Source organism: Cuculus canorus, chromosome 1, assembly GCF_017976375.1.
Source record: "Cuculus canorus isolate bCucCan1 chromosome 1, bCucCan1.pri, whole genome shotgun sequence".
In the NCBI taxonomy this organism is placed as follows: domain Eukaryota; kingdom Metazoa; phylum Chordata; class Aves; order Cuculiformes; family Cuculidae; genus Cuculus; species Cuculus canorus.
In genome coordinates, this window is record NC_071401.1 from 97,437,573 (window position 1) to 97,465,200 (window position 27,628).

The following is a 27,628-nucleotide window of genomic DNA, read 5'->3' on the forward strand; positions in this document are numbered from 1 at the left end:
TCGATGATCCAGTGGGTCCTTTCCAACCTGGTGATTCTATGATTCTATGATTCAACCCCCTCCCTGGGCAGCCTCTGCCAGTGTCCAATGACCCGTTCTGTGAAAATTTTTTTCCTGAGTGCTGCAGACCACACAGGGAAGGCCTCTGTTAACAGAGGAATCAGGGTGAGAAGGGAAAATAAAGTGCCCACTGTGGCTAGGAAAGCACTAGAAGGGCCTAGAAATTGATATGTAGGGAAATGTCACAGACTGAAATACATTTCTCTCCTCTGTCTCCCCTCCTTCCAAGTTAGGTGCTATGAGAAGCTCACATTTTGCATATTATTTATTACATACTTCATACTACATGCCTTCCATTTCCAGTAATTTTAAAGGAACAAAAACAAGTGTTTTCAGTGGTTATGTACTTCGAGACATATTCCAGTACAACTAATGACAGAACACCAGTTGTTACGAATGGGAGTATTCACACGTTTCAGAAATCCCCCTGGAATACATTTGCAGAGAAGAGGTTCTTGAAAAATAGGGTGATATGGGGCTGTCATGAGTCAGGGAGGAGGATGCTGGAGCAGGCTGCGCTGGCAAGCAGTGCAGTCCTGTTGTAGGAGGGATATTCTAGCTCGGGGGAGACAGATGTGGCAGGAATGACCGAAGAGCAGTTGCTGTACCCTTCATGAGGAAAATGGTCCTCTTCAGACTGTCTTTGATGATCCTGTGTGATTGCAGCAGGTTAAAAGTAACAGTCCCAAATTGCAGTGGGACAGCTGGTATCAAAAAGGGAGTTGATTCACGTCTCCTGTGAGAACTACCTCAGCTCTAGCAAAAGGTAAGGTTACCTGAAGGGAGGGGAAGGCTGTTGTTGACTGATGGAAGTCTGTGGTTCTCCTATACATCTCTGCCCATGTTGCACCTTAAGTTCCTGCTGCCTTTCCTTGTTTTCTCCATCTGCCCCATGACTCAGTCTGACTCAACAGACTCTATGCCTTGACAGGTTTCCAAGCCCAACACCACTAGCAGTCAGTTTGCTCAAAAAACAAACCGCAGAAGTGTTTATCCCAGAGATTAAAAAATTTGAAGACTGAAAAAAACCAACAACCCACTATATAAACATATGCCTGGTGGTTTGGTCTGTCTCTTGTGTTTAAGGCTTTTTTAGCACAGCCCAACCACCCACTCCCTGGTAATATCACAGCCCGCACTCCCCGTATGCAGCATAAGGTTGCTCTGGCAGTGCTTCACTGTAGGAATTTTTGTTGGCTGCTTGGAGATGTGGAATTTCTAAGCTTTGCCTCAAGTTTCAAACGAATTTTGTGATGTCCTCAGTGCAGCAACTAGTTCTGCAGTCTTAATCTCTCCCTGTCCTCGCTGCCTTCCTCAACCTGATTCTGCAGTCCCTGTTTCATGCTCACTGGAGATCTAAGAGTTCCTCGCTTTCCTGTGGACCTTTGCCAGGTTCTGCCTGGTTTGGTGGAGCTCCACAGGTGAGGAGAGGTCGAAAGATCAGAAACCATTAAAGGGGGAGGGAGTATGAGTAGCCCTTCCAACTCTGCACCAGCTGAGTTAAACCTGTTCTCTCCACCTCACTGAAAAGCTTCTGTGACCCTCACAAGGGCTGTGGTTTCTGTTAAACTATTAGTCAGCCCCAGCTGAAAGCAGGCAACTTGTGCAGGAACGTGATGTTGCTTTTATGGTTTTGTTAGTGTTTTCCTTTGATATAGAATATGATAAATACACTTCTCTTTTCCTAATGCCTGGGTGACTGGCAGATACCATTTCAAGATGTTCAATGTTAGCAGTTTCTTTTCCACTAACTATTTCAAAATGAAAGCAAAAAGTGATTGATTATTGGTAGCAAAGCTGTATTTCTGGGCAGTAGGTAAAACTAATGACTTTATTCAATAAGACACTCAATTGACATAGTGAGTGCTGCCATTAGCTTTCTAAAGGCTGTTCTAGGTAAAACAGTGTTTTGTTATCTTTTAAATCACCTGAATACTTTTTTAATAGAAAAGTAAATAAAGAGAATATTCTATTATTGAGGGAACTGTTGGGCTTTAAGCTTTCTTAGTGAAGAAAGTTGTAACCCTTCTAAAAGAAAAATTCTATTGTTGATGTTGCACTTGACATTGTTGCTTATTTTTCAGTGGATGGGTAAGTGGAGGTGTCACTGAAATGCAGCTGGTGAGTGTGACCCGCGGACAGAGCCAGACGCAGACATTTGTGGCTCTCACGACATACGAAAAATATTGGTCAGTGAGATCAAGGGGATGCTGCTTTCTTTCACAGCAAGACAACCAGTGCAAACTGATGCTGCAGAGACACCCCTCAGGATAACAGGACTCGGCGTTCATTCAGGTGAGCAAGGCAGAACTCTTTACAGGACTTAAGGGTGTAACTGGTACACACTTTCTGCTGCAGGAGTAAATCTGTACTCAGACAAAGGAGTCATAATAAGAACTGCTCATCCAACAGAACACCCTTCGACAGTGTAACTGAAAGAGGAGTTCGAGTCTGAATCTTCTCTTAAACACGAGAGAGGAATTTTGCAGTCACTGTTCCCAGGATCTAAACCACTCTTCTAATCAGGCAGCTTCTGCAGCGTGCCTCAAATATGACCATTAGGACTTCCTCTTATGCGCTCAGGACTTTTCACAGGCTTTGTTGAAAGGCTTTTTTCTTTTTCTTTTCCTCCTGAACTAGTTCAGGTTTGTGGTATCAGTGTTTAACAGGCAGACACAGCACTGAGCTTTTTTCTGCAGTCAGGAGGGCTGCACTGCTCGGTTTTTTTAACCAGCTCCAGTTTTAATTCGGGCTCAGATGCTTCCATGAATGCTGGTTTCATCCGAAAGGGAGGTAGATGTTTGAGAAGCAAATACATCTGTGTATGGGCTACTGAGATCATTGCCATGAAGCTGTTCACTGTTGGAACTGCTTCTCTCTGCCCAGTTCCGTACAATCACTTGTCTGTAATGTGTGGAAAGAAAAAAAGGTATAGTTATCAGGGGCATCCATTTGGAAGACAGACAGCAGTACTTTCATAAGGAAGTACTTTATCAAGGTTTCTAAAAAACAGAAGATGTTTCTGCTAGTACAGAAGACATTGAATCCAGCATGAAAGATGCTTTGGGACTTGGGCCCTCTTTATCCACCATGAAAATCATATCCTTACCTGGAAATGGAGTATGACTAACAGGAAAATGTGGGTGATATTTGGCAACTCCCCTTTCCCCCCCTCAGGTGGGGACCTTCAGTCCAGCCCTTAAGCATGATTCTTTAGCTGGATTTTTAAACGGGAAACTAGAAACTTTGCTATGACTTCCTCTGTAGTGAGGGTGAAGGGAACAGTCATGGCTGCTCCTGGGAAGGGGGATAAGGGCTTTGTGGTACTATGAATGGGTGTACAAGGGACACAGCCACTTACACTGGGGACAAGAACAAGAGAGCTGTGTGGTATTTGGGATAGATTCCCTGACAATAGGGTCGGGAAAAGGCAAGACAAAGGGTGGTGGGGATTTGAGCAAGAAGATGGAACAGGCCTAGAAGGCGTGGGTAGGACTAGGGTAGCAGGACACTTCCAATGTGCAATTAATAACAATACAAAGATTGTTCTGCTGGAAAAACTTGTTAGAGGTGGGTTGGAGGGGGCACTGAAAGGAGAACAGCAGAGTACACCCCGCCTTATCCTCCCTGAGCTCTCCTTGGAGCAGCTTCCCAAATTTCACCCTTAAAAAATAAACAGCAGGTGACTCCTGGCCTGGAAGAAGTAAGTTCTGTTCAATATGGGTAAACACAAAATCCCAACTACTAGTCAATCCTTAGGGCTTCAAATGTGGGGGAGGAAAATTGGGAAGAAAATCTCAAAAGTGAGAATGAAAATGGAAATTTTCTTAGAAGTCTTATTAACATCCTGGAGCCATGGCTTGATGAACAAGAAAGAAGACAACTTTCACCAGCAGTCACATTTGTTTCAGTGGCTATACAAATGTAAAAATCTATCAACATTAAAAAAACAAACAAACAAGAAGAAATAAACAGGATGAAAAGGGAAATACTTCTAACACTTTGGAGCAAGGAAAATACAAATATTATAACTTCAAATTTATATTGATTAATTGCTAACAAAAGCTTAAAATATTTGTGCCTGACAAGACTAACACAGCAGGGATTTTGCTTAGCGCTAGTTATAAAAACTGAAGCAAACCCCAGAAGTCTCAGCAACAGCAGACAAATTTGGAGTTTTCTTTGTTATGAGGCAGGCGTATTCAGGAGAGCTCTCTCTTCTGAGTTTGACAGATGCAAGACAGAAATACTCTTACCAAACCAGGATGCTTTCTTTCCAGTCCATCAAGTAGCTAAATATCACCAGCTATCTAGCCATATTTTAAAATCATCTGGAGAACTTGCACCCCAGAGAGCTGGAAACTGTCTGAGGAGAGCTCTGGCTGGCTCTTGTTAATCGTTAACCATCCCTGGAATAGCAGGGAAGTTGGAGGAGGCTGGAAGAGCCCTAGTGTCCCAGTACTAAAAGAGAGTCTGGTCTCTGGTCAAGCCAGGTCACTATAAGGCAGTGCAACTGACCTCAGCCTCACGCAAAATCATGGAATTAAGGCTAAGATAAGTTACAACTGGAAAAAAAATAATATTTTAAAAGACAGAAATCTAATTACAGACAGTGTGATTTTATAGAAAGACAGGTACGTTGAAAAACGTCTGATGCAATTTTTGGAGTGGAACACAATTTAGAAAATCTTTTTCTGTAAGATTTGGAAGTCTTCTAAGGAGCGGCTGAGGGAACTGTGGTTGTTTAGCCTGGAGAAGAGGAGACTGAGGGGAGACCTTATTGCTCTCTACAACTACCTGAAAGGTAGTTGGCCTCCTCTCCCAAGTGACAGGGGACAGGACAAGAGGGAATGGCCTCAAGCTGTGCCAGGGGAGGTTCAGACTGGATATCAGGAAAAAATTTTTCACAGAAAGGGTCATCAGACCCTGGCAGAGGCTGCCCAGGGAGGTGGTTGAGTCACCATCTCTGGAGGTGTTTCTGGAGGTGTTTAAAAGACGGTTAGACAAGGCGCTCAGGGACAGGACTTAGTGGCAGACAGGAATGGTTTGTCTTGATGATCCAAAATGTCTTTTCCAACCCGGTGATTCTATGATTCTAAGAAGATAAAGGTAGCTGCACAGATGTAGCTATTTAAACTGCAGTAAGGTATTTGACTTCAAATTCCATACTCTCTTCTTTAAAAAGAAATATACCCAAGCCCCCTTAAGCAGGTATTACGTGTATTAGGCTTCTCAAAGAGTAACTGGAGAATGATCTCTGACTGGGGCTGTTTCTAGCAGGGCTTCATAGGCCCCCTATCCCATTCAGCATTTTCATCAGTGATGTGGAATTAAATGTAAAGTCACTTGGCATGGAAGGTGTAGATAAAGATACAGTGATACAAGGAGGAGCAAACAGTAATACAGCAATGACTGGATAGCTACTTAAAATGGACTTATTCAAATGATACTAATGTAATAAATTTAAAGCCTCAACCCTAGCAATAATATTTTTCATTGAGAAGTGCAGATTTTTCATAAACTATTCTCCCTAAAGACATCATGGCACACAGAGAAGCTTGAGATACTCAGAAAAAAAAAGTAGAGCTGGCATCTTACATTCATGAATTTCTGGGGATGGACATCATCTTTGAAAGCCTGGCATTCCAAAATTTCATACATTTATGACACTGCCTATCCACACTGATCACTTTTTTTGCATTCTTGATTAACAAACAACTATAATATTTTTAAATGTAAATACATGTTTAGCAATAATTTTCTTTTAAGTTTACCAGTTAAGCCAAGATGCAATGCAAGGCATTGTTATTTAACAGGCAGAGAAATGAGAAGTACTGACCAACAATAAATAAAAGAACTTTTTCTCTGCTGCAGAGGTACAGCACCTGGGCAGAGACTTTGTGAGGCTGCATCCCTGCCCTCAGTGAGCAGCACTCTCAAATCTCCTCCAGTGCATGAGTTGACTGTGGTTTGGTTTAGGTCCCTTGAGAGTGAGCTGACATAGAATCATAGAATAGTTTGGGTTGGAAGGGACCTTAAAGATCGTCCAGTCCCTACTCCCTGCCATGGGCAGGGACACATCCCACCAGACCAGACTGCCCAAGGACCCATCCAACCTGGCCTTGAACACCTCCAGGGATGGGGTATCAACAGCTTCCCTGGGCAACCTGTGCCAGTGCCTCACCACCATCATGGGGAAGATTTTTCCTTATATCAAGCCTAAATCTGCCCCTCTCCAGTTTATACTCATTCCCCCTCATCCTATCACCACAAGCCTTTATGAACAGTCCCTCCCCAGCCTTCCTGCAGCCCCTTCAGCTACTGAAGGGTTGCTATAAGATCTTCTTGGAGCCTTCTCTTCTCCAGGCTGAACAACCCCAACTCTCTCAGCCTGTCCTTTTATGGGAGGTGCTCCAGCCCTCTGATCATCTTTGTAGCCTCCTCTGGACCCGTTCCAACAGCTCCATATCCTTCTTATCTTGAGGATTCCAGAACTGGACACAGTACTCTAGGTGGTGTCTAACAAGAGAGGAATAAAGGGGCAGAATCACCTCCCTCACACTGTTGGACATGCTTCTTTTGATGCAGCCCAGAATAACCTCAGGACTGCCTGGACTGAGCATTCTGTACCCTCTAAGGCAATGTTGGATTTGATAAAATTATTCTTTCTAGGACATTACTTGAATGCATGGCTCAAGAGTTATTTCATTCTTGTGACTGTCACTTGTAAGTGTCTGTCTGGTCACTATTAGATAGGAAGCCTTTTTTGTAACATCTAAAACGATTTAACAGTTCAGAAACAAAAAAACTCCATCATTTCAGTTTGGAGGAGAAAGGCAAAGAACTAGGAAGAACTTCAGAAAGCAGTGGAGAGTACCTTAATGCTAACACAGGCAGCCTGCTTCCTAGCACCTGAGCTATGCAATCCTCTGCACAGCCCATCTGGATGGATGTTTGCCTGGTGGCACCAGATGTGGAGAATGTCTGAGCAGCAGCCGCAGAGGGCATGTTCTGACATTGCATTCAGTAAATAGTATCCCCTCAACTGCAGAGTTTCGGTGCACAGGATTTTCTGAAGGGACACTGGCCACTGCTAAGCAACCTCTGTTCCTGGCCTGGAGTTCACACACACATCCATGCAGTGCCTGGTGCTAAACAAAACCCCAGCCCGCTAGTTTTCACTTGGAGATCAGTTAGCTCTGAACAACCTCAGGACCACTCTACGAAGTGTGATACCAATCCCAGGCCTCTCTCCTATGGTGTGATACCTGCTAAAAGGTATGGAGCGTGTTTTTTCAGATGACAAGAGTGAGAATATTTTCCTGTGAAGACAAGGTAATTTGAGCTGCAGTGACCGATGTCTTGTAACAGATTTTGACAGTTTGTAGCTAACCATTTTTACAGACTCTGCTCCCGTGGGTCTGACAGCTGCTCACATGAAAGTAAGCTGGTTCTGTCAATATGAAAAGAGAAAGTTCTTCTAATCATAGAATCACAGAATCATAGAATCATAGAATAGTTAGGGTTGGAAGGGACCTTAAAGATCATCCAGTTCCAACGCCCCTGCCATGGGCAATCCCACTGGATCAGGCTGCCCAAGGCCCCATCCAACCTGGCCTTGAACACCTCCAGGAATGGGGCAGCCACAGCCTCCCTGGGCAACCTGTGCCAATGCCTCACCACTCTCATAGTGAAGAAATTCTTCCTAATGTCTAGTCTAAATCTGTCCCTCTCCACTTTATACCTGTTCCCCCTGGTCCTATCCCCACAAACCTTTATGAACAGTCCCTCTCCAGCTTTCCTGTAGGCCCGCTTCAGGTACTGGAAGGTCCCTATTAGATCTCCTCTGAGCCTTCCCTTCTCCAGGCTTAACAAGACCAACTCTCTCAGCCTGTCCTTGTATAAGAGGTGCTCCAGCCCTCTGATCATCTTTGCAGCCCTACTCTGGACCTGTCCCAACAGCTCATATCCTTCTTACGCTGAGGATTATAGAACTGGACACAGTACTCCAGATGAGGTCTCACAAGGGAGGAATAAAGGGGCAGAATCACTTCCCTTGCCCTGCTGGCCGCGCTTCTTTTGATGCGGCCCAGAATAAGGTTGACCTTCCGGGCTGCGAGCGCACATTGCTGGCTCATGTCTGGCACATTGCTGGCTCTTGTGGATGTGATGGAGGTGTGAAAAACAGCTTCATCCCTTGAAACCAGAGGATCATGAAGAGCAAGATTTATTATCTGCTCTTTGGGATTAATTTCAGAAGCTGAATTGGGAAGAAACTGGCATAGATCCCCAGGAACACTGTGTATGGAAAGCAAGCTGTGAAGACTTAGTTGTCTCAGCTTCTTGTGACATCAGGAATGATGTTGTAATCTATGCAGATAAGTCATCTAGACCTCAAATACTGGTCCTGTAAGCATCCTGACCTTAAGATCACTGAGAAACTGGGTTATTTCTGAGTTCTTTGACCATCTTGGCTGGGAATTTCAAGATACCTGGGTGCGAGAATATGTGATTACTGCTAGCAAGATAGTAGGTAGAGATCGCGGTTGAGTATATCTTAAGTGAACTTATGAGAGAGACAAGTTACTTTAACTTCAGTAAATAGTCTACTGTGATAGGAAATGGGGGGGCTGAAGAAAGTAGAGAACAGAAGCAGCTGCCTTAAGAAAACAGAGAACAGGAGCACAGTCTGCTTAGTCAGAGAAATCAGAGGACCTTCTTACTATAGTATTAAAAAAGACTTCCCTCCTCAAGGGTAGGATGCATGCCCAGGAAGAGCTATGACACATCTTACTGTCACCTGGAGAAATACGATACCTTGAGTATAAGATCCACCTCCTTCATGTACAAGAACAGGTACTTTAATATTATGATTATATATATGTGTGTGTGTGGTGGTTATATTGTCCACTAATGAATATTACAGTCTTGAAGGTAAGGTAAAAAACAAAATAACCAACCTCTGAAAACTATCTGTCCTCACTTGAGATCTAGGATGCTGCTATAGATTTTTTTTCTGTCCTAGGGACCAAAACCCCTGAGCTGTTGAACATTCAAATTAGTTCCCCAGTTCCAGGAATGAAGCAGCTGTTGCAATTGATCTGGATGGAGCAAAAAAGCCTGAAAGAGCACGTGGACATGGTACAGACTGTACCTCAAATCAGTTGTTATCTGCCTGTCCATGAAGAAAACTCTTACCCGCAAACTGAGAAGAAAGCTCTGGCTGCAGAGCAAGTGCTTTCAAGTCAACTCACACAGCTCTGTCTGGCAAGTGTGATTCTCAAGCTATGTAGCCATATGCCCCAGAAATTTTGGGTAGAAGTTGGTGGTAATCAGGGGAAAAAGGTGCCTAAAGACCAAACCAGGTCTTTTATTGCAAGAAATCTGCTGGAAACCAGAAAGGCTCGTGCTGCTAAGAGGTCCAGAGTCACTTGATTGAGCCTGTGTGAGGCTCTATGATTGCTAGGAATATGAACAAGGGATGAGACGTACAGGTCTTCCAACTCTCAGGTACATGTGGGGTTTTTTTTTTTTTCCTACATTATACTGCCTGGGAGTAAAGTGAGAGCCGGAAGATTTTGGATGTCCACAGCAGTCTCAGTCCCTGCTGCCAGGAAGGCACAGCCTCTAGTGAAACACATGGGAAGCCAGGTTGTCTTCTGGAGAGGCCCAGGAAGGAACTTTTCCCTACCTCCCTTCCACTGCACGAAGTTCCAGCCTTGGCCAGGAACTGTTTCCCTTCCACTAACCCTTATTTTTCTGTATCACTTTGGATGGTAACAAACACAGCTGATGCAAATATTAATACTGGCTCTTGATTATAGTAGTATGGTAAGCAAATTCCTTGGCATGCTAATGGGTTTGGAATAATTAGTCCCATGCCTGTCTTTCTTTCTTTCTTTCTTTCTTTCTTTCTTTCTTTCTTTCTTTCTTTCTTTCTTTCTTTCTTTCTTTCTCTTTCTCTCTCTTTCTCTTTCTCTCTCTTTCTTTCTTTCTTCCTTTCTTCCTTTCTCCCTTTCTCTCTTTCTCACTCTTTCTCTCTTTCTTTCTTTCTCTCTTTCTCTTTCTTTTTCTTTCTTTCTCTCTTTCTCTTTCTTTTTCTTTCTTTCTCTCTTTCTTTCTCTTTCTTTCTTTCTTTCTTTCTTTCTCTCTCTTTCTTTCTCTTTCTTTCTCTCTTTCTCTCTTTCTTTCTTTCTCTTTCTTTCTCTCTTTCATTCTCTTTCTCTCTTTCTCTCTTTCTTTCTCTCTCTTTCTCTCTTCCCCTTCCTTCCTTCCTTCCTTCCTTCCTTCCTTCCTTCCTTCCTTCCTTCCTTCCTTCCTTCCTTCCTTCCTTCCTTCCTTCCTTCCTTCCCTTCCTTCCTAGTGTAATGGTGACAAAAGGGACTGGGACACATATTCCTTGCTGCAGCTCTCCAGCAAGCATCAACCCTTCCCCCTCTTCTGAACTCAGACTGACTTGGCACCAAATTGCTTTGTATTGCAGAGAAGTGTGGTGCAATCAGATTCAAGAGCTCTCAGTGTTTAAGGATTATACTGTGGCATAAGTAGATCTAGTCGTTGCATATGGCTTTCAGAAGATACTTTGACACTGTCATCTCTTCTGTGCAGATATGCAGGTAAAAATCAGCAGGCTATACAATGGTAGATGGCACGTCCTTGCCGAAATAGTAAGGCCTTGATGTCCACAGCAGTGAAAGAGATAAAATCACTGCATGCTATACAAGGCCAAAATGTAACCTTCAGGGACTCCAGAGAGATCCAGCTGACAATAAAGACAGCTGACACATCGTAGTGGGGCTTTGCTTCATAGTCAACTGAAGCAAGAAGCTACACTCTTATGAACTGGCAGACTTGAAAGCACGCTTGTTTCACCAGGAAGTTGAGCAAGCTGGAACAGTACATGCTGCCCTATATGCCCCTCGGCACGGCAAAGAGATGGATGAGCACAGAAACAGTGAAGGTGAAAGTTCTTCAGCCTTGACCAGTGACGTATATGTACACTTGTTGGGTGAATGCATTAGAATTATCACAAGAAAAGAGACAGGAGATTTCAATACAGAAATTAGATGATCGTCACGCCAAGGGTAATGGATAGATTACACGAGAAAGAAGATGAAAGAGGAGAATGGTGGGAGTTAAGAGGAAGAATTTCTTTCAGGCTTTGTCTTATAGCTGCAACCTGGAGAAGTGTAATTGGAGTGGAGGTTGAAAAACAAATGAAACTCAATCAAAAAGGGCAAGTTTGGGGTGGTGGTGGTTGAATAATCTCTTTAGCCCTAGAATTGTTTTCTTACAGAATGTTTCAAGCCTAGAAAAATCATAAGGCAAGATGATTTGAAAGCCTAAACAAATCTCATCCAATACTCTTCTCCATTAATGATTCCTGGGCTTTCTACAAAACATTCTTAGACTTTCCTTGTTCACAGCAGCTTTTGTGATGGACAAAACGGAACATATCAGAGATAAATACAGATATTTTTAAGCCAAGTGTTTCACTCAGTAACATGATAAAAGAGTAAAAAAGTTTTTAAAAAATTGTTTAAGTCTTCCAAACACACTGAAATTTTCATGTATATAGACTTCTGCCAGTTTTTTAGGAACAGTGAATTAATGGGACCATGCCTCTGTTATGCTGTAATTTTATGTCTACTTCCATGTGTTTCTTGTATTGTTAGCTTGCCTCCTGCTTCGTGGCTTATTTGGGCAAGTTGCCTTTTTTTATTATTGTTATTATCTTTTGTGAGCATACCAAAGGCCTTAAGGTGCCAATAAATTACAATATTAGTGCTCCTTTTTACTGCCATATCACATTCATTTCCCAATGCTTATTTGTGACCTAGTCTTGAACCTCTGCCTAATCTGCTGAGTTTAAAATTCCACGTCCTGATCAGATTTGGAGAAGCAGTGGGCAAATGCATCCTTGTTTGCATAAAACGTGTTTGCCAGAAAAAACTAGCAGCAAACAGACTAAACCAGATGTAGAAAGCTGCAAACAGTAACCTGTCCTTAGACAAAGTTCAAAACCACCGGCAGTGTTAGAAATACATTCCCACTCAACTCGTAGGTGCTGCGCCTCCATCAGGCACATCCGTTACAGCTACTTTCACAGGACAATGTCTATCATCTTTTAGGAGACTGGGGAGAGTCTATCATCTTTAGGAGACTGCCAACAGTGAGGTATTCATACAGCCTCTCTTTCCCATCACAGTTTTCAGGTGGAAACACCCTACAACGACAGCTTAGCTATTCCATCTCTCAGCCGCTGGAGGATATCTCCCTGTTTTTTCAAGTCCAGCTGTAAAAACAGTCTGGATAATCTGAACTTGGGGCTCTGGAACCATCTTTCTGCAGAGCTACATATGCTGCACACACTCTGAACCTGAAGATGCCTTTCTGCTTTACTGGGCTACTTACTAGCTCAGACCTGATTCTGTCTCCTTAAAGCTGAATAGTGATCAACTGAAATTGAAATTAAGGTACTAAGGTCAGAGTGACAGAACCACACCTTTGAACATGAATGAAATGGCCTGAGGCTAATTCCATGAGATTCCGCCTCAACAGAAAATCCACTTTGGGCCACATTGTCTCACTCCTAAACTGTTTGGTACTGTGAATGCTACACATCTGTGGTTGGCAGGTATTTCATGTCATTTCACCACCATGCTTCCAAATGATTAATACTTTCTCTGATTAAGGTATTTGTGATTTTACCCAGGGATTATTCTGCCAAAGGACAGAAGCTCAGACATGGGCCATCTTTGGGAAAGAAAGTATTGTCATACTCCTGCTAGGATTTGCAAAACAGGGAAAAAAAAAAGGAAATGTTGCCCAGATATTCAGCCAATTATAAGTCCATAATTTCATTGAGTTAATTTAACCTACAAGAACTTTTTTAAGTGTTTAGGGACTGAGTCATTCACTTATTTTAGGCAAGAAAGAAGCTTGCCTAACCTTCTGCAAAACAGGCCAGAGAATGATAGACCATAGTCTCCTCACAATAATTCGTGGATGAATACAAATGTGTGTTTTTCAGATGTTCAGTCATCAAGTGAAAAAAAGAATTAATCACAACCCATTTAACATTCTACTCATGTTGCAGTGAATCATTATCCCCACATAAAATATGTGGTGCATCTGAATTTGTGTAGCATTATCTTCCAGCTGTTGCATTTTACTATGATACCTTATCATTTGATCGTTATCACAGAACTCTTGAATTGAACACTAGTGTTCTAATAAATGCAGACAGGTCACAAGGAGCATCTTTGTGCTACTGGTCCTTGAGAAACTAATTAATTTGAATTACTTTCTATCACTGTAAGATGTGTTTCTGGAACTCATTTTTTTCCCGATTCTTCCCAATTTCTTTAAACTCCCTTTTAAAGAGTGCATTTGACCATATGTACAATATTCTTGGGATCATCTAAGCACTGGTATGGATACTATGATCTTCCTGATCTCACAAATAAATTTTCTTTTAATTTGATCAAGGCTCACAGAATTGCTTTGGGAGTTTGTGCTCACCTGCTTTACGACCACGACAGTTAATTCCTTCTCAAGTGTGGCTTAGAAGAGGTACTTACCCATTCTATGTGTAAATCAGACACTCTTACTTCCACAGTATGCAACCTGGATAGCAGCATAAGAAAAATGCATGTTGCCTGCCAACATACCAAGCAGTCCAGGCTGCTCTGCTAGTCCTCATGGTTTCCTGTTCCCCCATCTTTCTGTCATCTACAAACCTGATCAATTATGGATTTATTTTTACCCAGGTGATTAATAAAAATAGTGAATAGCAGTGGGTTGAGAGACACTCAAACCAAATAACATTAAAAATGTCGTCTGTGTGGGCAATTATAAATGTTCCATGTAACTGCTGGATCACTTGAAGCAGTGAATGAATGTTTCATGAAGATTTTTTTTATTACACCGATCTATACTTACTTTGTCTCTGGTTGTACTTACTTTACTGGAGTTGATCCAGAGCGGGACATATACAGTAAAATAAGGAAAAGAAACGTCACAAATGCAGCAAGCCCAACCCAAAAGGCTATGACAATAGAATCTGTGGACACAATACAGTAGTTCTGTCACTGGTACCATAGCAAATATAAAACACAGCAATATAATTCACAATCTCTAAGAAATGTGTGTCATTTGATTAATTCAATTTATTGAAACCTTTGGGAGAGAGGAATCTGATTGCCAATTTGTTAAAAGTGTTAAGAGCTTCCTAGCAATTTACTCTAACTGTGTATGGCCAGGGCTGGGGGAGAGGCTGGGGAAAAAAATCCCCAAGTGTGACGGTGAATAGTACTGTGCATATATTTAAAAGTTAATACTGAACACTGACAGTTTTCAAAGTTTCAGCTCTTCAGAGAGGATACAGTTCCTTTTACAAAATCACAGTGTGGCAAGCAGTGTGATACAAAAGATGGAGTCATTACTGCCCAGTGTATAGCCAAATCCTGCTCTTAGGCAAAGAAGTAACACAACACACGATTTTTAAGATGATGCTTTTTGGGAGGGAATTCTAGCACTGAAAACATTTTCTGCTCAGAGAAATACCAAGGAGAACTTGTTGAAGAGTGTCTGTGACCCTCATAGCACATTGGTCCAGTGGAAGAGTATGTTAACGTTCCCCTGTTCAGTTGCAATGCTCTAATCAAAGTAAAATAGTTAAAATGCAGCATACTTTATCGGGACTAAGTGATTTCTTTAAAGAACAAGCAAGTAGATTCCAAGCACCAAAGTATGGGTTCACAATTGGTTTAAATGAGCCTAAGATCCTGCCACTGCTGTTATCCCTGATTCAGATGAAAACCTGGTTTTTTAATTAATAAAAAAAAAAAAAAGATTAATTGACAGATGATCTGAGTGACCAGAGCTAATGGTGTCCAAGGTGGTTGGGGGAGAAAAGAGCTGCTCTTTCATGAATTAAGGCTATGGCACTGCTGAATCACTGCCTCGGTTAGGGGCTTGCTGTTGGATGGAATGAATCTGCTCCTGCCCCAGCAGCACATTTGGTCACTGGTTCAAAAATACTCCTTCCTAGGATCGGTGTGGTGGTGAATGTCCCAGTTAAAGCCTTGAAAAGGCTAGGTGTTCTGCAGTACACAAATCAAGGAATGTCCTGAATTCATAACCGGCTACTCAGACTGAGGTGAAAAAGAAGGGTCATTGACTCCAGAGACAAATATTGACCAAGATAAAATAAATCTTCCATCTAAAAGGACAGAAAACATTGTGTTCTTTGAAACAGGTCCAATATATTTGATTAGGTGTTTCTTTGTGAAAAAGTTCAGAACGTGTTGTCATCAGAGCCACAAAGAGATTAGGGGAACTATTCCAGTTCCTTTTAAACTTAAAACTAGAGCTCACCCAGCCAGAATCTTTTTGGAAAGCTGAGTTTTAGCTGGGCTACTGAGAAATAATGATGTGGTGGGTCAGATTATTTTATTCTTCATCTGTTAAAAAAAGTCTTACTGATATTTAATTCCAAGGATGGAAAATAGTATGGGAGGGCCAATATTCTGACCTGCTCTTCACAAACTTACCACAGAAAAAAGTGACAGGATGCTATTGGGCAATCCCAGCTCCTTAAAGGAAAATAATTAGAGGACTTCTAAAAAAAAGAGCTCATTATCTAGCAATTAAGAATCTGGATTTACAGAATTCCCTATGATAGGTATTTCGGTTTCATCTTTTAAAAGCAGCTTTAGTATGATTCATGGAATTCATTGAAGCTAACCAAGTTTGCTCCAGGTCTCAAGGGAAAATCGAACTCTGGAGGGATGAACAGAAACTTCCTGTTTTTAAAGTCTTGCAATTATGATTTTAAAAAACCCCGGACAACATATTTTAACAATCTATAAAAAACTTTTCCTGTTGCTAAATTTTACAGTCACCTTTCCTGTGTATCCATATGTTTTCAAATAGCCTATTAGTTCATGGGTCAATTAAGCCTTTCATTATTTTTATACAAAATTGAGAGACCTGCACAACACTATTAATAGAAAGCAAGACCATGAGTTTATAGCAGGATTTTAATTTTCATGAGACAAACATGGTCTCTCAGTGCTTCAGGAACAGGCTATATAATAGAGGAAAGAAAGTGCAAAGATTCAGGTCTCTGTTTTATATTAAATAAAAAACAAGCTGGGAAAACTGAATTAGGGAGCTATAATTCCATCTCAAGAGTTATGACGACTGTATGATTCATTTGGGCTGATTCAGCAATGCTCCTAAACAAATGCTCAGCTCCTGTTGCAGTCAATCAGCAAGGGCCCTCTGGAATATCAATACAGTGGTGGCTGTAATCCTGCAGGTATACTACATTTGGCCAAACTCGGAATGTTTGTGGCTATCTGAGGGGAAATTATTCACATTTCATCTCCAGTATAAAGAGTGAGGACTTGCTGAACTTACTTTGCCTACACAGTTCCAAACACATGGAGACAATAATCCCAACAGTGGCTTTTGAAGGTACAAGAATGTAACTATCACGTCAAGACAGGAAAACCTACAAAGTATACTCATTCCTTGAGTAGTGCTTTTATTCAACACCACGAAAAAAACCTAACCAACTGTGGAATTATTTCCTTTGGTGTTTTCTTTATAACTTGTAACTCATTGTTCTCCCATGAGTATTTGGAGACAGAAGAACAGAAGTACCAAGATGATGCAGTCTTCACTCCTCACAGTGGTCTGTTTAAATGGCTATTGGAGGAAAAGCAAACCCAACACTCTTAGTTTAGAAATTGGTACAGCCAATGTGAGCTCTTTAGAAGACACAAATCATGGAACAAAACTCTATTTTGACAAGCTGTCTAGAAGTATCTTACATAAATACCCACCCCAGGGAACTCAAATTGCCTTAACATTAACCTCCTGGGGGGGGAAAAACCCCACACCTCAAACCCTACACTTGCATTTTTCTCTTTCTTCTTTGCCTGGGAGATGAGCAGCTGAAATGCAGAATCCTGGTTTCCTGCAGATTTGTTTCCCAAAGCTGAGACCAAAGGTGATTTCCTTTGGTATCCAAAGGGGCATGATCTCACCCTGTATCCCTTTTGTCAGTAAGAGTCTTCACGCACAATGATTTCTCCATTATCTAGCCACCAGCTGTTTTAACTTGCAGGTATTTTGTGGCTTTGAGGTTTCTACTCTTTTGTAACTAGATCAACAAGTTGGAATTACTGTAAGATCAGACGAGATACATAAACACAAAGTATGATTCCATAAATCATCTCCTTAGAATATAAGAAAACTGGAAAGGTGTCAGACTGCTCCACTTATTTGTGGGAGAGAACAAATTAAAAAAAAAAATCAATAGGAGGTTTGCACTGCTTTTTTTAATGGAAATAAGGCTTATGAGTTCACTCATAAGCACTCATACACGTGTAGGGCAATTTCCTCCATGAAACTATCAACAAATTTCAGTTAAATTTAACAGAGGGTTAATCTCTTAGAAGCAGAATTTCTACAAGTCTTAAGAAAATGGGCAGATAGATAAAGAGAAATATCCTATAAGAGGCCATGGAGGGCAAAGCTGTGAAAGAAACCCTACCCGTACTAAATACCAGGCAACTCAAATGTTAAAAAGATCTTATTAATGAGAAAAAAAAGGGCAGAGGTTAGATTCCTAAGTTCTGGTTTTTTGTTAAGCCAACCATGTGCAGAGAACTTCCAGACAGCTTAACTCAGCAGCTTGGGGTTTCCCTGTCAGAATTTGGGGGTAATTATTCGCCCTAACTTTAAAATTAAGATAATTAGAGAACCTTCTAATAACTTGCCTGGTCCCAGAAGCACCAAACGTCACTCTATAGTCTTTGGATTTTTTACATGGAAAGATGTGCATACTTACACCTACTTCTTTAAGGCATGTTGCTCTAAGTTTGGAGGCAATAAACCCTAGGCTCATCAGAGTGGACAGAAAAGCTTTTCTAGAGGCAGCGCAGAAAAAGAGTGTCTGCTCTCTTCTTTTACTCTTCCTCTTATAATGCGAGTGAAGCACACAAAGCTCCTACCTCTGTCCAGTTAAGTTTTAACTATTAGAAAAACAGTTTCTTGCATTGTTAAGTAGAGACATTAATATATTTTGAAATATCACATTTTCCTTACAGACCAGATCACTACAATAACTTTGGGAAAAGCAATTCCAGTCTCTGAAACCGTATCTGAACAGCCATAGTTGTCTTTGGTAAACTAAACAGCAACTAGTAAAGCCCACACATTCGTCACTCAAATGATGATAAACCGTAGGTAGAGACTTGGCATAAATCGAGGGAAAATGCTGCCTATAGCCTAAGTGACTCAAACATGTCTACCTGCTCTCCCTCTATCTTCATCAGTCCACCCAACTACACTGCGTTAGGTTAACCCCGCATGACATATCTTGTCATTTTGTCTTATCAAAACCTAACTAATGCAGTGACATTATTAAAAACATAATTACTTGCTGCTTCGAGTAACCATTAAATGACATTGCTATCTCATTGTGCAAAACAAAGCGTCAAATGGAATTAACTGCTGCAGGGTGAATTTGGCGAATGCTATTGCATATTATATACTTTGAAAATAAACTTCTAAGCCCATCAGAATCACAGCACTATAATATTTTGACAGTAATGTATATTGTTACTTTATCTTACAGTTCAGTAGCACTAAATCAAAGGAGGAAAGGTAGAATATAATTTCAGCTTGTTGTTCTTGGCTAGGGGGAACGTACATTTCTCCTTTTACTAAGGTTTCGAATGTTTATCAGCTGTAATGTAAGCCTTATGTCCCAAGACCAAAACATGATAGTCTTATGAAAAACTCTGCTCATTCAGCCAACTTTTCTGATTAGTAGCATGCGGTAAGTAAGACCCTAAACTACAGACTTGCAAGTCATAAGGTTTCCACTCAGCAAAAGGCTAAAAAAGAATCTGTCCTTCTTAAGAGTTAGTATTAGTAGTCTTATACTTTCAAACACTGTACGATAAATCAAAGAGTTTCAGTATTAGTAATAACAGCTGTTAGAGCACAGTCAGTTTGGAAGACATCCATCCATACAAACCACACACATATAACCTGGCATCGTCTCTCAAGCAAGAAAAACAAAAAATAAGTCAGTGAAACAAGCTATGCAACATTTTTCCTGTACTAGATTAGCACTTGCTATTCTACAATACTTACATTTATTAACCTTCAACTTGCTTCCGTCTACGGGAATTGGATCTATATAATCCCAATAATATTCATACGACCAAAAGTACTCAGAGGAGTTTGTTCTGTTAGCCATTTCAGTAGTGCATTTTAAACCAGCTTGGAACTCCAGTCAAATACTTTTTTTCATTGTACTTCAGCGCCCTCAGAAAGAGATTGCATAACTGATGCCTGTGTAAATCACTCCGGGGTCCCACAGCTCAAGGACTGCCTTGGTGCTAAAAAACCACCCAGCAGCAATGAATATTAATGTCTGACAGGTATGTAACGGCAGACTTTACGTGTAATCCTCGCTTCCTGGTGGGCAATTATGTTATTCCTCAATTATTTTAAACTGAGATGTACGTCAACTAACCTAAGAATGGGGTGGACTAGTGCCAGCTGGATCACAAACCCTTCTCTCAGAAACTCACTGTAATGCAGCGCTCGCTGGAGCTACTGAAAAGTCTGGCATGAAAGACATTTTTTAATTTCTCTTGGCATAAAGAAGTAGATAAGACAAAATGCTTCATAAACAAAGGGTGTATTGGAATAACCACACATTAAGCTTCTCTGCATCTTCATTCTTTCCATTCCAAAGGGAATGGATGGAAACCATCCCAACCATGATGAAGCCAGAGCAGAAGAAGGCATCCAACCCACAGCAGCTGTACACTTCTGCTTCACTGCGGTTGGCAGAACAGCAATTACTGGTGCCAGAACTGAAACAGACCCTCAGCCCGCTCCTCACTGCATCCCTAAAGCCCTTGGGGCATGTCGTGGCTGGAGAGGCTCGTGGTCCTCATCCACACACTGGCCCTGGCCTCACAGGGAGGTGCTACTCCTAGGGTGTCTCTGGGATATGGAGGGGTGACAGGGCTCCTGGGGTGCCTCTGGGATACCTGGGGGACATGAGGGGGTGGCAGGGCTCCAGGGGTGCCTCCAGGATACCTGGGGGACATGGAGGAGTGACAGAACTCCAGGGTGCCTCCGGCATATCCGAGGGACAACAGGGGAGTGACAGGATCACAGGGGTGCCTCTGGGATACCTGGGGGACACGGGGGAGTGACAGGACTCCAGGGTGCCTACGCAATACCTGGGGAACACAGGGGAGTGACAGGGCTTCTTGGGTGCTTCCAGGATACCTGAGGGATACTGGGGGACACAGGTGAGTGACAGGGCTCCTGGGGTGCCTCTGGGATACCTGGAGAACATGGAGGGGTGGCAGGGCTCTACGCGTGCCTCCGGGATATCTGGGGGACACGGAGGAGTGACAGGGCTCCTTGGTGCCTCCAGGGACACCTCCATGACACGGAGGGGTGGCAGGGCTCCCGAGACGCCTCTGGGGCACGCAGCGCAGCCGGGCGCCATCCGAACCGGGAACAAGGTTTGCACGTGCAGGAAAGAAAGCACGAAGCTGGTTCGAGGCAGCTTTCAGAACCCGTATCCGCCCTCTTTTCCGCGCCTCCCCATGGCTATAGCATTGAGGCCCACAGGGAGGTCTCCAATGGAGACAGCAGAGAAGCAGAATCCTCAGCTCCGCACCACCACAAAAGAGCTTCCTGGGGTCTATGGGACCACAGCCTCAGCGGGGGCGTGGCCTTAGTGCAGGGGGCGTGGCCTTAGTGCAGGGGGCGTGGCCTCAGTGCTTGGAGCGTGGCCTCAGTACTGGGGGCATGGCCTCAATGCTTGGAGGCGTGACTTAGTGTTTGGGGGCGTGGCCTAATTGGGGCATTGTCTATTTGGGGGCGTGGCATATTTGAGGGCGTGGTCTCAGTGTGGGAGGGTGTAACCTCCGTGTGTGGGGACGTGGCAAAGCATGGCGTGCAGCATCAGTGTTCAGGGAAATGAGACAATATGATAAATATATCCATGTAGGGCTAAGATATTATTGATAGTTGATTGTGATAAGTATTGTATGAAAAATATAATGAGAACAGGTGTTGAGGTATTGGAAATAAATGACAGCTACAATGATCCCGCTCAGCTGTCCCATCTACAGCCCCAGCCCAGCTGAATCAGAAGAAATGTCAGACTTACAACACAGGTATTAGATTTTAATGATGCGAGGAGGGACACGACCTGCTGAAGCATCACTTCTGAGGGAGAACCTAAACGAGACAGTGGAGATGAATCGTAGAGATGGACTTTTGTGGACTTTTGAGTTAATGAAGAATAAAGAACTAGGAGCACATGGAAAAACACCAGGAACTTTTAAAAAGAAAATACCTATTGCATAATGCTATATAAATATCCGATTCTGTGCGCACCTTTGCCACTCACTGAGGTGATGGCCCAGCTCTGAGTTCTAAATAAAGCAAGCCTGGAGTTGGAAAGTCCTTTAACACCCAGTACAGTGAGGCGTGGCCTCTGCGAGGGGGCGTGGTCACAATGCACAAGCAGTGATGTCAGTGCAGGGGCGTGGCCTCTGTGCTCGGGGGGCGTGACCTCAAGGCAAGCGTCTTCAGCACAGTGTGGGGGCGTGGCCTCAGGACGAGGGGGCGTGGTCTAGTCGCATGCGGTGTGGCCTCAGTTTGGCGGAGGCGTGGTCTCAAGACAAGCCGCGCTGCCGGTGCAGGGGCGTGGCTTCAGTGTGCTGGGCGCGTGGCCTCAATGCATGAGCCGTGCTGTCATCGAGGGGGCGTAGCCTCAGCTCGGGACGCGGTCTCAATGAATGAACCGTGATGTCAGCGTGGGGGAACGGTCTAAGCGGGCTTGACCTAAGGGGGCGTGATCTCAGCAAAGGGGGCGTGGTCTCAACACGGGGGCGTGGTCTAAACCCATGAGATGTGCTTTCGGGGGCGTGGTCTCAGCGAGGGGGCGCGGTCTTAATACATAAGCGCGCTGGCATCGTGGGGGCGTGACCTCAACGAGAGGCGTGGCCTCAGCAACGGGGGCGCGGTCTTAATACATGAGCCATACTCAGCCTCGAGGGGCGTGGCCTTAGCGGAGAGGGGCGTGGCCCCTGTGCCGCCACGTCCCCGCCCCCGGGTGGGCTTTCCCTCCAAGTGCGGCTCCTGACCGGGGGTGCCGTCACTTCCGCTTCCGGCGCGGGCCATTCGAAGGTTATGGAGGACCCGCTGTACTCGGTGCCGGCCGCTGTGGCCGAGCTGGACACCTCCCTGTCGCTGCTGGAGGCGGGTAGTGGGCGGGCTCCGCTGGCGGTGGCGGAGCAGCAGAAGCAGCAGCAGAGCGCGGGCGCGAAGGACCCGGAGGACCCGGACCTGCTGCCCATGGTGTTCCTCTGCGCCGGCTGCAAGAGGCCCGTGGGGGACACGTTGAGTTGGGTGACCAACGACGAGGAAGCGGGCTGCATCCTGCTGCGCAGTGAGTCTGACCCGCCGGGCCCCCCCTTCCCTCACCCCCCGGCAAGAGGCAGTTACTGTTGGAAAATGTGGAGTATCTGCGATTTAAGCTAAAGCAGAGTTAGGTTTCACCTAAGTAACTATGTTCTTTGAAAGTCAGACAGAATGTCCCTCTGACAGCGTGTTTTCTTTCCTTCAGTGTTCCTCCAGACACTGTTTATTCTTTGGATATGATAACGCCTTGTTCACACTGTGATCTGTGCTGAGCAGCTGTGTCTGCTGCAATCCTCCTCTGTTTGCAGCCTTTCCCATCTCCAGTGTGGGGTCAGGCAGAGCTGGAGCCAGCTCCATATCAGCAAGGGATTTGACTGCTGTGAATTTTCTAATAACATTAAGATTACACCTTGGAAAGTAATAAAACGCGTATAAGATTTCTGGAAAGCTGATTTGTATTCATGTGAGTGGGAAATCCATCCTGTCCCAGCTCTTGTCTTGCTGCACACGACGGATGGAGATCACTGCCTCATGTTGCTCAGGCCTGATAAAAGATCCTTGCTGTCTAAAACTCCAAAATGAGTCTTAGAGTTTATTTGCCAGCATTTTCAGTATCACCCCTCTCTGTGCAGGTGCGGCCAGCAGTGTCACAGTGGAGGAGGAACGCAAGCTCTCCAAGCGGCCTGGCGAGTGCGGATGGTGAGGAGCAGCCCCAGGGTTGGTAGGGGAGATCCCTGTCTGGGCACTGTTCTCTTACCTCTGAGGGAGCTGAGAGGCTCCAGGGAAGGTGCTGAGGAAAAGCCTAATAACCAGTCTCTTGGGTGCTCTTGCTCCCCTGGGAGCTGACAGTGCTATGTTAAGGGTTGGACACAACGATCTTAAAGGTCTTTTTGCAACCTAGACAATTCTGTGATCTTTGTAATGAATGCTTTAAAACAAAAATCATCAGGTGTTCGTTTTTCTTTTATTTTGAATAAACATTGTGTCTTACAGCATGGTAGAAACATTAACCTGCTCTGGCTGCTCAATGACACTTGGCAACATCTACAGATGCACCCCAAAGCATCTCGACTACAAGAGGGATTTGTTCTGTTTCAGTGTTGACTCAATTGAAAGGTAAAGGCAGAGTTCTTATTGGTAAGCCTGCCAGTTAAACTTCACTCGCTAGACATCATACTGAGGGATACTCCTGTTAATATTTGTGGCGTATCTAGTTGTAGCTAGAAAACCAGAGCGTCTTTCTGTATTACTGCCTAAGTATGAGAAACATAATCTGTGTTATGTTAGATAAATCTTAAAAATATATATATAAAACACCAGCACTGCCTTTTGTATAAGAAATTGCATACTACTGAAGAAAATAACGTCAGGTACGCATCATGGAGTGGGGGGGTTCCTTCTCATTTGTTCAGTAGATACTGCATATGTGACCTGCTTTAGACAACATCAAATTAGCCAGACCTATTTGGTACTACCTGTAAGCTACTAGAAGTAAGTATATCAGCAGAGAACATGGGCAAAGAACATTAAGCAGAACTTAGGGTGAGGTTGTACGTGTACTCATCAAGTCTGCTTTTTCCTTGCTAATGTACGCAGAACCAAATCTTAAAACTGAATATGTGCTTGATGCTCTCATTTAACTGTACTGCAGTCAAAAACTATCTAGGAAATGAAGGTGTGCTATTGTATTGCTTTTACTTGGCTTACATCAGTTAAAAGTAGTCTTACAATATTGTACTTCAGTACCTGTGTCCTGAATTAAGTCTCTGCACCAGAGTGTTTTTATCCAAGCATCATTCTTGTAAATGGTGATAGGTTACCTCTATTTCTGCCCAGACTAGGTTTAATGTTTCTGCTTTTTGTTAAGTTCCAGTTTATTCTGCTGTATCTATGTGGAAGTTCACATTCTTACTCTGGACAGATGTATTTTTTTCTTTTTCCACAGCTAAGAGACTTTGTGTTTTCCATGGCAATAAAATTCTCCGAGACACTAGCATGGCCACAAAACGGCATTTTATTGGGCAGTAATGGTGATGGCAGGTTCTCCCAGCTAGTGCTACAATGTTCTCGATGTCTGCATTATTTTTCATAGTACGCTGTAGCACCAGAATGCTTAACTCTGAGTTCTGACTTTCATAAAATGGTGGTATCTTGGTAGTTCTGTGCTTTAAACTGGTTTTGTTCCACCATACAGTTTTTTTACAAGATTACCAAATATACATTTTTGTTGTTATTGCTTGAATCATGCTTCCACTTTGCTGGTGTATTGATCATAATCTCATAATCACTGAGAACAATGGATGAGTGCTACGTATGGATATTTGCCTTCAGAGTGAAAAGTACATGATCTAAACTGTAGCGTCTCAGTTACATTCTAGGATCCTCAGAAAAGCAAGCTCTTACTGATGAAGAACCTTTAACTCTTGAAAAGAAAGCTGTCTTGGAAGAGGTACTGCAAAGGGTAAGATTTCTATCATTCTGTGTTTTATCATAGCCTTATGTCATTCTTTGTTAAGGTTTCACAGAGGTGATTTAAACACCCTTAAATAATTTCTACAAAACAGTTTATTTCATCCAGATCAATTCTTTGGGTTTTGACATATGCTGTAATAATCCATGCTATTCATATCTTGTGTTGTGTATGATTTTCAGCAACTTCCTTCAATTTTAATGGTAATTAGCATTTTCTACAAGCATTAGAATCCTATTTATGTCTGTAGGTAATTAGAGATTTTATTTCTAATTAGTTCTGGTTCACTTCTCCAGATTTTCACTTAACTTCTAGTTGTCTCTCTTGCATGCTGTGTCTCTTCTGTCTTTCATGTAAATTGCCTTAGTGTTTTTAACTGTAACTTTTTATTGAATTATTACATAATAAATCAAGGCACAATTTTGCTCTACTGAAAGCTTCCGATTGCTGGTAGGGAGAGTCGGGAGCAAATAGTGTAACAAAGTTGTCTCTGAAAGCTGATGGTTGTCTAGCAAAAGCCGAATATGTGGATCTGACACTGAGTGAGGTTGGAGGCAATTATGGATTTGAGAAAGCGTGGAGACCTAATGTTCGAGTTGAGTGAACTTTCAAACTATAAAAGTAGCAGGAATGGAATCAAATAGGATTGGTGATGCAAGATCAAATTTGAGCACTTACTGACCTCTACACTTGCTCTTTGTATTGTGAATTTCTTTTTATAATAGAATATATTTCCCTGCTTACTTTACAGGCAAACACTTTGTTAAAGGCTCTGGAGACAAGACTGACTGCTGTTGAATCGAGTGTGGCTTCTCTTCATGTTAAAACCTGAAAGAAATTACATGCTGGAAGTCTAACTGCAGGAAGATGATGAATGTGGAACATGTCCTCTGGAATCTGTGGAAGCATTGCAAAAAAATGTGCAAAAACCTGAGAGACATTGGTGGCTCCTGCTGTGGTAGAACAAAGCTGACTATGAATCGTCACCATAGACAAGGAGTTCCTCTCTTGCATGTTAAAAGTATACCCCAGAAAGAAATATGATTTTTTTTAATCAAGTTTCTGTGGACTTTTGGTTTATATGTAAATATTTATTTAAATGTTTATCTATGAAAGCAAAGCATTTCTCTCTCAACTTTCCTGCTATTCAGTATCTTCTGAACTGTGTGTGCATCTCCTTCCTAAACCAACTTAAAAAAGTTGCCTCTAATGTCAGAAGGAACAACATAGATTTTAGTTTTGTTTTTTTTTTTTTGTCTTCACAGCCTTTGCTTGATCTGTGTGCAGAGGTGGGAATGGCACAATAACTGTATGGGGGTGGTTGGTTTGTGGCTGTGTCTTTGCAAACTACAGGCTAAAGCGTAGTGTAAAAGAAAGCTTTAAAAGCATTAGACAAAATGTCTTTCCACATGGTATTCAAGGTCATATCATTTACAGCTTCAGGGGGTGGAAAACAAATAACTCTTGTAACAGTGAAACGTCGTGCATACTTGAGCAATTAATTAAAAATGCTAATTAAGAGCACTTGTCAATATTTTGTTGTTTTAATGCAGATATTTGTTTGCCTTTGATCTTCTGTGTATTTAACTAATTATCAGACCTTCTTATATAGTGTGAATGTTCCAAGTAATTTTTTTAATAAAACAAAAGCTAGCAGTTGGAGCCTAAATGAAGAGTAACTTTTAAAAGGTTTTTCTTCTGTTTTAACGCTACTCAATTTTACTACTGCAAGCTTTCAAGTTTTCTCCAAAAATCTAGAATGAATTTCTTGCTGTTCTCCCACGTTGGTAGGCAGTGTTTATCTTAAAAGCTTCTTCCCCCACCTTTTCCCCATTTACTGCTTTCTTTTAAAGCAGCATTCAAGTTTACCTTGTAGTAAAGTGCAAAGATATTTCAGTGTTTTTTTTGATGCTTCCCTAGACAAACCCTTGGCATGTTAGAGGTGGGATGTTGAATAACCTAACATTTATCAATCTCGAGGTGTTTCTCTAGGGAGACCTTGTAGCAGACTTCCAGTACTTAAAGCGGCTGACAGGAAAGCTTGGGGAGGAGTTCTTTATCAGGGAGTGCAGTGATAGGACAAGGGGTAACAAGGGTATTTGAGCTGAAAGAGGGAGACTTAGATTAGTCGTTAGGAAGAAATGTTTTCCTGTGATGGTGGTGAGGCACGGGCACAGGTTGCCCAGGAAGGCTGTGGGTGCCCCATCCCTGGAGGTGTTCAAGGCCAGGTTGGATGAGGGCCTTGGGCAGCCTGATCTAGTGGGAGGTGTCCCTGCCCATGGTAGGGGTGGGTGGAACTGGATGATCTTTCAGGTGCCTTCTGACCCAAGCAGTTCTATGATTCTGAGTGGGTTCTTGTATTTGTTAATTACATTATGAAATAACCACTTTAGATCCCCACTTGATGGAAAGAACCAGGTTGGCTGGCCTCAAGCAGCACTTGTATTTATAAACATGTTACTCCATTAATAATGGAGGGCAGCTAACTTTCAGAGGGAGTTTCTTAAATAGATTTGCCAGCTGAGATCCTTCTGAGACTCGTTTAGGCAAATGCCTAGCACCAGTCTCCAGTGTCATACATTGCTACTAAATGTAATGAAAGTAAAGTTG

The 27,628-nt window shown here is 42.8% G+C and overlaps 1 protein-coding gene and 1 long non-coding RNA gene across 2 annotated transcripts; one reads left to right on the forward strand and one right to left on the reverse strand.

The window, feature by feature from the left end:
- Nucleotides 1-288: 288 nt before the first annotated feature.
- LOC128850921 (uncharacterized) lies at nt 289-19,459 on the reverse strand. Its single transcript, XR_008448157.1, has 3 exons — nt 19,240-19,459; nt 14,026-14,125; nt 289-2,964 (listed from the first exon to the last, which is right to left on the reverse strand). It is a non-coding gene; the product is annotated as an uncharacterized LOC128850921 (long non-coding RNA).
- A 2,780-nt stretch (nt 19,460-22,239) lies between these two features.
- MIS18A (MIS18 kinetochore protein A) lies at nt 22,240-27,106 on the forward strand. The gene is made up of 5 exons (XM_009567171.2): nt 22,240-22,576; nt 23,181-23,247; nt 23,542-23,664; nt 24,916-25,009; nt 25,770-27,106. Exons 1-5 carry the CDS (start codon nt 22,318-22,320, stop codon nt 25,848-25,850), a joined length of 624 nt encoding a protein of 207 aa, XP_009565466.2. The 5' UTR covers nt 22,240-22,317; the 3' UTR covers nt 25,851-27,106.
- The last annotated feature ends 522 nt before the right edge of the window (nt 27,107-27,628 follow it).